This window comes from Myodes glareolus, chromosome 14 (genome assembly GCF_982192425.1).
Source record: "Myodes glareolus chromosome 14, mMyoGla1.1, whole genome shotgun sequence".
In the NCBI taxonomy this organism is placed as follows: Eukaryota; Metazoa; Chordata; class Mammalia; order Rodentia; family Cricetidae; genus Myodes; species Myodes glareolus.
In genome coordinates, this window is record NC_142039.1 from 8,224,858 (window position 1) to 8,239,007 (window position 14,150).

The 14,150-nt window shown below is 41.3% G+C and overlaps 1 protein-coding gene and 1 long non-coding RNA gene across 2 annotated transcripts in view; one reads left to right on the forward strand and one right to left on the reverse strand.

Moving 5' to 3' along the window:
- The window catches only part of C14H10orf67 (chromosome 14 C10orf67 homolog), a 121,442-nt gene extending 111,081 nt beyond the window's left edge, over window positions 1-10,361 (forward strand). Inside the window, exon 17 of the mRNA XM_048461172.3 lies at window positions 9,948-10,361. Coding sequence (XP_048317129.3) covers window positions 9,948-10,036 — 89 coding nt within the window. The 3' untranslated portion in view covers window positions 10,037-10,361. The remainder of the gene's footprint in view (window positions 1-9,947) is intronic.
- LOC148119749 (uncharacterized) lies at window positions 5,990-9,598 on the reverse strand. Its single transcript, XR_015734802.1, has 3 exons — window positions 9,270-9,598; window positions 8,496-8,607; window positions 5,990-6,536 (listed from the first exon to the last, which is right to left on the reverse strand). It is a non-coding gene; the product is annotated as an uncharacterized LOC148119749 (long non-coding RNA).
- Window positions 10,362-14,150: the final 3,789 nt, after the last annotated feature.

Consider the following 14,150-nt stretch of genomic DNA (forward strand, 5'->3'; position numbering starts at 1 on the left):
CAAGCTAAAATCAGTCAAAAGAGACAAAAAAGGACATTTCATATTAGTCACAGGAAAAATCCATCAAGAGGAAATTTCAGTACTGAATATCTCTGCCACAAATACAAGGGCACCCTCATATGTCAAAGAAACACTTCTAAAGCTTAAATCATATATTAAACCCCACAGACTAATAGTGGGAGACTTCAACTCTCCCCTCTCACCACTGGACAGGTCAATCAGACAAAAAATGAACAGAGAAATAAGAGAACTAACAGAGGTAATGACTCAAATGGACTTAACAGACATCTATAGAATATTCCATCCAAACAGAAAAGAATATACCTTTTTCTCAGCACTTCATGGAACCTTCTCAAAAACTGATCACATACTTGGTAAGAAGACAAACCTCAACAAATACAAAAAAATTGGAATAACTCAATGTACCTTATCAGATCACCATGCTTTAAAACTAGAAGTCAACAGCAATACTAATTCCAGAAAACCTACAAGCACATGGAAATTAAATAATGCTCACCTGAATCATCAATGGGTCAAGAAAGAAATGAAGGGTGAAATTAAAGACTTCCTGAAATTCAATGAAAATGACCACACAACATACCCAAATTTATGGGACACAATGAAAGCAGTGTTAAGAGGCAAGCTCATAGCACTAAATGCCTACATAAAAAAGCTGGAAAAATCCCATACTAGTGAATTAACAGAACATTTGGAAACTTTAGAACAAAAAGAAGCAAACTCACCTAAGAGAATTAGACGGCAGGAAATAATCAAATTGAGAGCTGAAATCAATAAAATAGAAACAAAGAAAACAATACAAAGAATCAATGAGACAAAGAGTTGGTTCTTTGAGAAAAACAACAAAATAGCAAACCTTTATCCAAACTAACCAAAAGGCAGAGAGAGAATATCCAAATTAACAAAATCAGACATGAAAAGGGGGACATAACAATAGACAAGGTGGAAATACAGAGGATCATCATCAGGTCATATTTTGAAAACCTGTACTCCACAAAATTGGAAAACTTAAAGAAAATGGACAACCTTCTGGATAAATATCACTTACCAAAATTAAATCAAGACCAGATAAGCAAATTAAACAGACCTATAACTGCTGAAGAAATATAAACAGTCATCAAAAGTCTCAAAAAAAAAAGAAGCCCAAGACCAGATGGTTTCAGCTCAGAATTCTACAAGACTTTCAAAGAAGAACTAATACCAATACTCCTCAAATTATTCCACACAATAGAAACAGAGGGAACATTGCCAAACTCTTTTTATAAGGCTACAATTACCCAGATACCCAAACCACAGAAAGATAATACTAAGAAAAATAATTACAGATCAATCTCACTCATGAAAATTGATGCAAAAATACTAAATAAAATACTAGCAAATCGAATCCAAGAACACATCAGAACCATCATCCACCATGACCAACTCACCTTCATCCCACAGATGCAGGGATGGTTCAACATATGAAAATCTGTCAACGTAATCCACCATATAAACAAGCTGAAAAAATAAAAACCACATGATCCTCTCATTAGATGTCAAAAAAGCATTTGACAAAATACAACATCCCTTCATGATAAAGGTCTTGGAGAGAGCAGGGATACAAGGAACATAATTAAGGCAGTGTACAGCAAGCCAACAGCCAACATCAAACTAAATGGAGAGAAACTCCCAGCGATTCCACTGAAATCAGGAACAAGACAAGGTTGTCCACTCTCTCCATATCTATTCAATATAGTTCTTGAGGTCCTAGCTAGAGCAATAAGACACCAAATGGAGATCAAAGGGATACAAATTGGAAAAGAAGAAGTCAAACTCTCACTGTTTGCTGATGATATGATAATTTACATAAGTGATCGCAAAAATTCTACCAAGGAACTTCTATAACTCATAAACACTTTCAGCAATGTAGCAGGATACAAGAATAAATCAAAATAATCAGTAGCCCTTCTGTACACAGATGATAAAAGGGCTGGGGGAAAAAAACAGAGAATCAACACCCTTCACAATAGCCACAAATAGCATAAAGTATCTCAGAGTAACTCTAACCAAACAAGTGAAAGACTTGTATGACAAGAACTTTAAATCTTTGAAGAAAGAAATTGAAGAAGACACCAGAAAGTGGAAAGATCTTCCATGCTCTTGGGTAGGATTAACATAGTAAAAATGGCAATCTTACCAAAAGCAAGCTATAGATTCAACGTGATGTCCATCAAAATCCCAGCAAAATTCTTCAGAGACCTCGAGAACAGTACTCAACTTCATTTGGAAAAGCAAAAAAACCCAGGATAGCCAAAACAACCCTGTACAATAAAAGAACTTCTGGAGGCATCACAATTCCTGACTTCAAACTCTACTACAGAGCTACAGTACTGAAAACAGCTGGTATTGGCATAAGAACAGACAGGAGGACCAATGGAACCAAATAGAAGACCTGGATATCAATCCACACATCTTCGAACACCGGATCTTTGATAAAGAAGCAAAAAATAGCAAATGGAAAAAAGAAAGCATATTTAACTAGTGGTGCTGGCATAACTGAATATCAACATGTAGAAGAATGAAAATAGACCCATATCTATCACCATGCACAAAACTCAAGTCCAAATGGATCAAAGACCTCAACATAAAGCCAACCACATTGAACCTCACAGAAGAGAAAGTGGGAAGTACACTTGAACGCATTGGCACAGGGAACCATTTCCTAAATATAATCCTAGTAGCACAGACACTGAGAGAAACAATTAATAAATGGGACCTCCTGAAACTGAAAAGCTTCTATAAAGCAAAAGACACGGTCAACAAGACAAAATGACAGCCTACAGAATGGGTAAAGATCTTCACTAACCCCACATCAGACAAAGGTCTTATCTCCAAAATATACAATGAACTCAAGAAATTGGACACCAAAAGATCACATAATCCAGTGCCCCAGTACTGGTGCAACTGTGGTCTAAGAGGACTGGGAACACCACATCTGGCAGCCAAACTTACCAGTGTCATCCATGAGATACTGGTTTGGGAAACAAGAAAAATGCAAGATTGAGGGAGTTCTGGATTCTTCCTCTGTAGTTTCAGAAAGCTGCTAGGGCCAGGAAACATGTGATAGGGTCACAGTTCCTTCAAAGATGCCCTGAGAAGCCAGTGAATGAAGTTGTTATAAATGTGGTAGAGACCTCAAGATATTGGGGATGCCAGAATCATGAGACATCATCTACCAAGGAGAGTTGCATACAGGGAATGGGAACACTCCAAGACAGAGATTTATATCTCAGGCAGCAAAGCTCTGGGACGAAACCACCTAAGCCCTTTGAAACCAAAGACCCAGATACTGAAGATGGAACTGTAGGATTTGGTGTTTGCCTGCCTTCCTACCCTTCCTCACTATGCCTCTATTCCTCTCTTTTTTAATGGTAATGTAGCTAATGAGTCCCTGTATGCTGGGAGTATGTAAATTGTCTATTTAACTTGGAGTCATCGTTAAGAAATTACCTCCAGTCTTAGATTTTGAACTTTTGAGCAGTATTGAAACTTTTAAAAATTATGGGAACTTTTGAAGATGGACTAGACGTATTTTTGCAGTATGATATGACAATGAGCATGGGCCTATGGGGACCTGAGGTGGAATATGGTGATTTGAATGAAAAGTATCCCCCACTGGCTTGGTCCTGCACTGGTGGTATTTATTGGAGAGGCTACAGAAGCTTTGTACAGAGTCTTGCTGAAAGAATTAAATAACTGGGGTGTGGGTTTTGAGGCTTGCAACCTCTCCTCACTTGGGACTCTCTCTCTCTCTCTCTCTCTCTCTCCTTCCTGAGTGTTAATGAATAAAAAATGCCATGCCTTCCCCACCAAGATGAACTCTATCCCTCTGGAATGTGAAGCAAATGTATTACAACAGAAAAGTAACTGAAGCAAACCCAGAATAACACTATAACAATCTAAGACAATCATATTAGATAGTTAGATTATATTCTGCCAACCAAGTTGAGAGATCTAATATTTCCAGTTTCCTCACAAGAGATATTAAGGAGTTCCATCATTTGCTACCTGCCATGATGAAGCCATGGCTTCTTGCTTAGAACTCTTCTGTGCTTCTTGCTTAGTTAGAACGCTTCTGCACCCCCACTTCAAGACTTTCTTTGGCAATAAGAATTCAGACAGGGTAAGGTTCCTATGTGAATTTGTTTGCTGCATCCCTAGCAGTTAGTAAACTAACAAATGTTTGACAAGACTGAACTGCAGTGGCCAGGGAGTTGACTCAGTAGTGCTTGCCTGGCAAGTACGGGCACCTGAATTTAATGAGAAGAACCCATGAGAAGGTATTAGGCATTGTGGCTTTCCATTGTCATCCCAGAGCTGGGAAAATGGAGACAGGAGGCTCTCTGAACTCACTGGCCAAGCAGCCTAGCCTGCTTGGTGAGCTCCATGATAACAGACCCATCTCAAAGGAAGTAGGTGGCATTACTAGGAACAACACATGCATATATTTGTTTGCCTGTGTACCCCACACAAGGGCACACATGTACACAAAATTGAGTCTCAAGTTCATTACCTTGAGATTCTATTTGATACAGCAAGGTTATGCTCTCTCAATATCTCTAACTGTCCTCTCACTAAAGAGAGCATCATGGGGGGCTGGAGAGATGGCTCAGAGGTTAAGAGCATTGCCTGCTCTCCCAAAGGTCCTGAGTTCAATTCCCAGCAACCACATGTTGGCTCACAACCATCTGTAATGGGGTCTGGTGCCCTCTTCTGGCCTGCAGGCATACACACAGACAGAATATTGTCTACATAATAAATAAATAAATTTTTTTTAAAAAAGAGAGAACATCATGAATTCTTCCTGAAAGCACTCCCAGCCCCCTTCTCCCCCTCTCTCCCATCAAGCCACTCCTCTGCTCTCCCTCCATTCTATGCAAATCAACCTGGGAGAAGGCTAAGCCCCTGTCTCCCCTCTCTCCAGCACTTGCTTACATATAGACTCTGGATTGCCACCATCGGTCACTCTGACTAGTCCTTGCTTTGAGCATCAGCTGTCAGGGTCACCAAGGATTTCTCTCTTTGCTTCCCCGACCCTCATACTTTGTTATTTCTTCTTTGACCCTTTAGTAGATCTCCAGGGCTTTCAGGCTGAAAGTCAAGTTCCAGTGAAGCAAGGAGGGCTCTTCAGAGTCCCACCTCCCCCCTGCATGAGCTCCCTAGCTGGTGCTAGCAAATAACGTGCAGTTTTCTGCTGTTTGGGGCAAAGTTGGGCTACCGTCGATGTCTTTACCCAAATGACTGGTCTTCTGCATGGCTGGGTTCATTAGTCTTTGGCTGACCATGAGCAGCCTCACACAGCAGTGTGTACAGCTAATGGTCAGTCAGATTCTTGTCTCTCATCATCAAGCAAGTTGATTCAGGCATTTTCAAGATGAACTTGGGGTTCTCAAGAACAGGGGATAGCAAACTCTATGTGCAAGGTTTGTTCAAATTTCTACTGGCTTCACCCTTTGCTCTCCTGCCGTATCAGTCAAATAAGATTATGTGACCAAGACTAGGGTCAGTGTGGGGGAAAACCACAAATGCTGTGGATTCTAAGGGGCCACACCATCTTCTAGCTGTCATTTCTCCTTGTTCATTCGTTCATTCTTTCATTCATCCATCCATCCATCCATCCATCCCACGGACTTTAGGAACATCTACTGTAATTCAAGTAGGGGCTAGGGACTAAGGACACAGAGAATTTTCCAGGGCTTGGAATTCTGAGACAGTAACTGAGACCAGCATATTCAGTAGATGTCAGATTTACAAAGGTCCCAGGAGGTAGGGTAGCAGTCTCTACATTCGGCATCATTTCCACAGAAGCTCTTTCTGGAGACTCAGGATTGCTTACCAGCATCCCTGGTTACCTAAGATTGCCTATCAATGCTATCTTCTCCATGAGAACCACCCAGAACTGGAATACAGGAGGAAAAAAAGACAGTTTTTAAGAATATATTTTGACATTTTAATTAGGGAAAAACCATCACATTTGTTTACTCATATATAGTTCAAGCATTATATCAATTATACAATGACAGGATTTCCACTAAATATCTAAAAGTCAAAGGTAGGCATCAGGTGGGAATGGCAGCATAATCCTGAGGCCCCCAATGGGAATGGCAACAATGTAATCCTAGAAACCCCAGACTGTTCTCTTGTTGATAGAAATAGCCGCTAGTGACTATTTGGAATTCTTACTTGCAAAAACTACATAGCCCAAAGGTCCAAACGAAAAGCTTTCCAAAAGAACTCAAGGAAAGTGTTCCCATTAAGGAGATGTCTTGTTTTCTGCCCTGAGGACAGATCACATTAGGGGCCTGGGCTCTCTTGGAGGAAGGGGGGACAGAGTGGGGCTTCGTTTTCTCACAAAAGGGCAATGTGAAGCGCATCTGTGAACACTGCATAATTTGTTATGTTCTACAAAGAGGTGGGTTTTTGTTCCACGCATATCAGAGCTGTTCGGCACTGCTTCACCCATGATCTCTATTCAGGGCCTGCAAAGAAACGGGTCTTCAAAAAGTGAAAGGAAAGGAAATTTTTCTTTAAAAATTAGATACAGATTATCACTTCAAAATGCAGGAGGGAACTCTACAAGTGATGGTGTGTGGATTAGCTTCGCAATGGACACCCAGCCCTTCATAAAGATGCACAGCAGCAGTGCTCAGCTGTGACAAATGTGTTTTATTACTCCCCAAACTGAACTGCGACTACCCATCTAATTTAAATGAGGAATGCTGGCTGAACTTGAACTGCTTCTTGGGCATGAATGACCAGAGAATTTATTTGAAGAGACATTAAAGGCTAAATATGGTAACTGTCGCTTTGATGTTTTGGTATAGTTAGTTCTTTAGTTCATTAACATGGCTTTCATAATTTTGGTTATTACTCTTTTCTGGATAATTGCATATCAACCTAAACAAAAAAGCAAAAACAAAAGAGTTTATGTACAATAATTCAAAAATAATAGCAGCCATATAGTTAGTAGTAAATATTCATGTTTTTATATAGTTGACTCTTTTAAAATAATTTCCAAGTACAAGAAGAAATTAACTTATAAAAATATGAATACTTTCACTGCTTGATGTGCTACTCTCGGGATGACTTTCTAAATGCCTTCTGTTTCTTCAATAAGAAAAACAAGCATCCTGAAATGGGCTTCTTAGCCACCAAGTCATTTCCCTTCCTACTGGGAACTGGGCAGCATGAACTCTCACTGGGGGCATATCCTTGGCAACCCAAACAACACTATGTAGGCAAGGTACCATGATATGGCAACTTTTTGTCTCCTTATGTGTCTATTCACGATTAAGATAAGTGATACTTTATCCCCAATAACTAATACTAAGGTATATTTTGTGTGTCTGCGTGTGTGTGTGGTATATTTAAATATTATCTTTTAAATCATCCACAGAAACTCCAAGAATAAATTATAAAATCATGTTTCATGTTACTAGTGACTCTTTAAATGGAATTTCTTATTGAAACTTTGTCATTAAAGCAGAAAGGCCTTTCAGTTGTGCCCATAGGAGCATAATAGATTGTATATGCTTGTGATGCTGAGTGACTCTTGCCCATATGCTCCACTGCAAAGCTACATGAATGAGGCATTTACCAAATCAGGCCCACCACATTAAACAGAAAAACAATCTTTATCCATGGTAACTTATCAGTTTCAATTAATCAACCTTAACAATGGAAATTCTGATGTGTTCAAGCAACTTGAAAGCAATAGGTCATCTCCAGGGCAGCCATGTTGTGTCTTTGTGCCTATGGTTTCAAACAAAGCAGCATCTCCAATAAATAGACATACATATACATACGTGTGCATATATAGACACACATATGGGCAGTTACTATGCTGTGCAGTGCCAACAGAAATGCATGTGGATTCTATATGTATATTTTTATCATGGTAAATGTAATTGTCTGCCTTCCAAGTATTACTTTGTGAGCTCTGCAAGTTTAAACAAAAGGAAAGAAATCTCCATTGGATGACCATTCTTTCAGTTTCTGTGCTGCTATGTGAATAGCATTGTGCAAACCATTCCAGTGGTTTTGAAAAGGGGTAACCATTGGTTTGATTTGGTTACACGGTTTAGCAAAGAGCTCCCTCCCACTGCCTTAGGGTCTGTGAAAGGTCTGTGACCTGTTTAGAACTGCCAAGGGAAATGTCATGTTGCCCCTCCCAAATGGGAGTATCTGCATTCATTTGATCAGTATAAAAAATGATTGGGGATGGTGAGATCACTGCTTTTGAATTGCGATTTATAGCAGTTTACAGAAATGCACATTGTTGGAAAAGAAAACATGGAAGTGTTTCTTTCTAAATTGCATTACCTGTGAAATGTCATTAGTCTTTTAAGGATACTTACATCCCTTTTTTATTATTTGAGAGACCTGTGTTGGTTAAAGAAAATCAGAATTTCAGAGTATTATGGGTTTTCTTAACTTACATTTTTTGTCTTGCTAGAAGAATTTCTGGGAGGAGCACGGCTGTGCTGGAGTCTGTAGGGTGAACGGCACTTCTTACTATGCCCAGTTACTAATCCTGGGATGTAATCTTTGCTAACGAGAGACATTAGAAAATCCCCAATTAGCTTCCACAGAAAGTAGGAGAGAGTCACTTGTGGCGAAATGCCTTGACTATTGGTTTCTAAGAGGAAGTCTGAAGTCTCTGGCTGCTTAGCTCTACCCAATTTCCATTACTCTGTCAACATTTTAAGTCTTTGTGAGGTGGTACCCATGCATGTGGACATGTAGACTCACCCTCTTCTATACATAGTTTGACAAAAGGTCTTGTGTGTGAAAGAAAATGCTAACTAAAAGTTAGGCTGTTCAAGTTCATAAACTCTATTGCAGCCCCCAGAAATTCCTGGTGCAGAACCTGGTACTTTTATATTGTCCTGCCAGGTCTGGAGAGCTCCATCTTTACATCTTAGATCACACAATTCCTTTGAAGAAATCTTTGAGACAGGGAAGTTACCTCAGGAAAGGCCCTTAGGGCTCTCCTCCTTGGTAGTTGGCTAGGAAAAAAAAAAAAAAAAGCCTCCTTCAGAAAAGCCTTGACCCACACAGACTCTGAAGCGCTCCACTTTGAACCTCGCCACTGTTGAAAACAGAGCTTGTCACGTTTTTATCTTTGTTCTTGTTGAGCCTTGGAGTGACAGCCTGGCTCCCTGTCCCCCTCTCCTACCGCCTAGTCAGTAAGTGTCCACATTGACACCTACCGGTGACCACAGGCTGAAAGTCTTTGTTGCCTTCTCCACGCTAGCTTCTGGCTTTCAGGGAGCTCAGTTCCTGGTCTTTGTTTATCTTCAAAGCTAAAACACCGCAGCTCGTGTTGTGGCTTTCCTTTCTCAGACCCCCAGGGCTTGGCTCACAGTTTACACACCAGGTAAACACCCCGCCCTACAGGGTAGAATCTAGCCTAGAAGAGGGAGTGGTGTCTTCCAGTTTCACAGCCTCTGGGGTGCTTCTTTAGTTTTCTTTTCTCCCCATTCCTAACTTTCCATCTTACAGAGGGGAATGTCAAGTTACTTTAGAATCTCAACGCTGAATCTCCAGAGTCAGAGAACTGTCTCCCCTCCCCCACCCCGCCTTTTTTCTATTCTCTCATAATGACTCATAATTCTAAACAGAAGTGGCTTTGCTCACAGACACCTAAGATCACCAGGAAAGCTGTCACAGAGGCAAATTTGGCTGGCACAGCCTATTTTGAAACCTGAGGATGATCTGACCCCCTGACTTACCTACCTACCCACCACTTACCTTCCTGGTGACTTAAAAAGCCCCTAGCTGGGCAAGGGCCATTTTAAAATGTGAAGTGCAGGGAGAGGGGGTCGGAGAAGGAGGAGAGCGACCGGTAAAAGAAAGGTTCTTATCTGTTCATCTTTCCTCATTTCTAGCGACGTCGCTTACATCTCAGGAGAAGCATTTGGAGAAATCATTCAGGCACCAGTACATTCCTGGAAGACGTGCGGAGTCACATAAATAATGGCACAGCAATCTGGGCTCTGCAGACGCAGCCTCAGATGAAGATGTTCCTCATCCTGGCTGGCATAAGACTTGCCCACCCCTGGCAAGTAATACGGTCTCCAAGATGGTTCTATACTGATCATTTTAGCTTCTGCTCTTCACGTACAGGAAGCGAGCCCGGTGCTTCGCTTAGGTGGAGAGGTACGTGCGCCTTTGCGCACTTTCTCAAGCCCTACGGAAGCCCTTCAGGGTAAAACTGTGGGGCATCCTTTCTGAAGTTCAGAGGCCTGCCCCAGTGCCTAAGGGTGAGAAAGAATGGATTTCAATAAAAATAAAACTAAAAGTAAAAATCGAGGCCCTAAGCTTGTTTGACTCACCCGTCCCCCCAATGCATTCAGTAGCTTATGCAAAGCCAAACCAACTTGCTACCTCCTGGGTCCACGGTCTAAAGCAGGTGAGCATAAACCGGAGGCAAGAAGGTTTTGCGTTTCCTATTGGGAGGTGCACTTTGTCCTCATTTCCTTACAGGACTCTTTAGAGGCGTCCTAAAGGCAGTAAATAATTCTTTGGTAAGTGAGGAAACTCTTTGGAGTTTTGCTTCTTGGTAAGAAGGAAGACCAAGATTAATGAATGTATAATTGCTCTGTCTGCAAGCCAGGTACCACTTACCGCAGAGACAGGGTGCTTCTCTCCCATGCGTAATGTTCAACTTTGTCCTTTCTATTCCCTGAACTTCAAGGCTGTCTGCCTTGTACCTGATCCTAGATTCTGGGCAACAAATTCTAAGGTTACTTACTAAGTTGCAAGCGATATATTTGGAGTAGCTGTCACATAAAGCTGGCATAGACTGGTCCGAAAGAAAGCTGGAGAGGCGATTTATTTGTGCGTAAAAGGAACAAGATTTAATTGGGGAAAGACCTGTTATTTTGAACGCTAGTACATGGGATGGCATGGCACCGTGGAGCATTATTCGAGCTTCATCTACTATGCACTATATGCCACCGCCTCCAAAGGAGTGTTGCCCTAGAAACTTGTTTTAAATCTGCTGCTATATATCAACACCTTGTTTTAGCAGTCCTTGGCTGAATTACAGTTACACAGTTTGGCGCTTCTTTCAAATTTCCTCCCATCAGTTTGGCTAAAGAAAGGAATTTTTCTCCTTTAGAAATGAATTGGCTTAATTAGTAAGTAGATTAATGGCAATTGCTGGTGAGTTGGTTTCCAGCAGAGTTTCACCAGAGAGGGTTAATCGGAGTCAGGTCTGGAATCTTTCCCAGAACTGGCTGCCAGCCATTCCCACCAACCAATCAACCCTACAAGAAACGAAGGATATCACATAAAATTTAGACTCTCTGTGTCATTATCCTGTGTCATATTTTGTGGAAGTGACTTCTGGTTGGATGTAGTAAGACCTTCCATTTCAGAATTTTACTGGTCCTTCTTAACCTTTCGGAGTTATCTGGGTACCAAAGTGGAATTTCAAACGGCACAATAAGTGTCCCCACAGACACGGAGTGAATTGGAAACTTCAGAGACTCTGCCCAGCTTTGGATTTAGAGACCTTGCAGCCCCTCCCAAGGCCAGCCCTAAATCTGCTACCCACCAGAAAGCTTTGAAAGTGTGTGCTGTATGCTTTGCGGCCTTTTCACTCATTTTTTTCCATAGTGATAAAAATGCATTCATAGTTTAACTCGCAGCTGCATTAGTCTTGCAAAAAAAAAAATCCCTGCTGAGAAATGCATATAATAGGAAAAACAGATCGGCTGGACAGCAGTGTAATTAATGCCAGAAAGGGCTGAGGCCGGTTTCATAGTTTGTCTTTTGAGGATATCAAGACCAGACCTGGTGAAAAATGACGCATGCTTTAGCATCTCAGAAAGCTGGCAACTGGCAGGCCTTTTCCTTTTTTCTTTGACTTTCTGCGGAGGAACAAAGAGGTCGGCAGAACTAGCTAGGTTGTAATGAGTTCTATGTCCCTGGCACATTAAGTGCATCATGGAAACATATTGTATCGAAATAGTTTGGAGGAGAATACTGGGGATGAAAGAGAATGGGTGCTTTGATCAGCTCCCTGGGGTCCTGAGCGCGCACAGACTGACTTGCAAGGAGTCATTCAGCTCCAGCTAGACACACTTACAACACCATTCAAAGAAATTTGCATATCTGTAATTTATCACATTGGTCCAGATCATTATTGCAAGGTAAATAAAAGTTAGTTGAATAAAAAAAATCAATCATTGCAAATATAGAGGAAACTGTGAAGTGAATTGTGAGATGAAAAACAGAAATAAGTATGTCCAGAAACATGATGGTTTTGAGTTGACTTTAATTTTTACGGCAGCTTTAAAGCAACAGGCTATGCTCTGTCCAGCAAACAACAACAAACCCCACGGGAGTGGCCACAATTTCTGTGTCTTTCTGCTTTAGAAGAGTACACTTGTAGCTTCCCACTAGAATGAAATTATAAAATTGAACATGATGCGTGTGACTGTAACTAGCCACTAACACACATAAAAATTGGTGCACACTGTGGTGAGAGATGAGAGACAGCTTAATCTCCTCTGTATCTGCAAGTGGTAAGGTTAAATCTCATTTTTCCTACTGTTGATCTCATTGCTAAAACCCTGCTTGCTAAATTTAGCTCAAAAAGATGAAGTATCCAGACACCCAGTCAGCAGGAAAGCTTGCTTTCCAATGTCCCATGAGAACAAGTGAAAATTTAACAGGCAGGCATTGTTCTGAGTTTTTAAACAACCCAGTTAAACAGCAAACAAGAATCTTCAACTTGACCTTGGAAAAGGCTGTGCGCCTGCAGATAATCTATCAAACAACTTGGGATGACAATGATATATTTCAAAGTATTGTCAGATGAAAAGATTGATAAATTTGCTGCTGCACAGACAGAACTTGGAAACAGCAACCAGCAATTTAACTCACCAGCTCCGCCTCCTCCTGCAGGGTCCCCACTGCCCCATCCCCACCCTTACACCCCCAGCCCGTTTTTTGTGGCCAGCCAGCTCTGGAGAAGGGGGTTAGTAAATCAGCGCTGTAATACTTCTTCAGGGGCACGGAAAAGCTGTGAACAGTACTTTTCATATTAGACGCAATATTTCTTTGCTTTCGTGGTGAACAAAAGTCATAGCAAGACGTCTTTGTGGCTAATTCAGTCAAAGGCACATCCCTGGTTCCCCCCGCAGAAAGGTCAGTGTCGTTGTGTTTGGTCCACCGAGGGGGTGTTTTCACACTGAAAACTAGCCAGCTGTCCTTGTCACACTCTCACCATTGGGGAGCGCGCACTAGCCATGGCTATTAGGCACATTCTACACCTGCAAAATATACCGATTTCCAAGACTTTTCAAGACACCCTCCCGTTCTCATGCCCCCTCCTCTGTCTACTAAACTTTGACAACACAATTCAAGCCCTGGATGAAAGCCCTGTAAGCTCGAGGGGCGCTGGGGAGGGGGCAGCTCCGCTACTGCTTCAGGGTGTCTATTGAGCAGTCATCAAAGAAATGAGGCGTCAAGTATGTTTTCAAAAGTATGGAAAAACTTCCAAATAATTGCTGTGAGGAGTCACACATTTGCTATTGCCTCAAATGCTAATTGTTGAGCCCTAATATTTAATTGTATGCACTCGCGCTCTCTGTAGGGTTGCAGCCAAGCGTCCTTCATTTGGAAATGGCTTGTTTTAAAATTTTTCTATTCTTCTTTCAGATCCGTTAGCTGGATATGAATTTCTTCTGAATTCATCCAGAGCAAATGCAAGTTTAGTTTTGTTTTTCTTAATGTCAAAGCTTGTTCATCTGGATCTCATACTAAAACTTCTAGGGGATCTCCTAGGTAGATTTCTCACCCCAGTACGCTTCCATGTCTTTCTTATATTCCAGCTGTAGGTGACTAGCTCTTGGGGAGACAACCTGGTACTCAATCATGAAAGAAGCCAAAGGGGCGCCTATGTAGTCGCTGGAGAGAAACTGAAAAATAGAAATAATTTTTTAAAATCTTTAGGAGAGAGAATTCCCCTCACGGATCAGTACTTTAAGACAGGAGCGCAAATAAAACACTAGCTTTTTTTTTCTCTCAGGTTCTTACACACCAAAGATTTTTATCTGGCTGCGGAGGGTTGAGGGAAG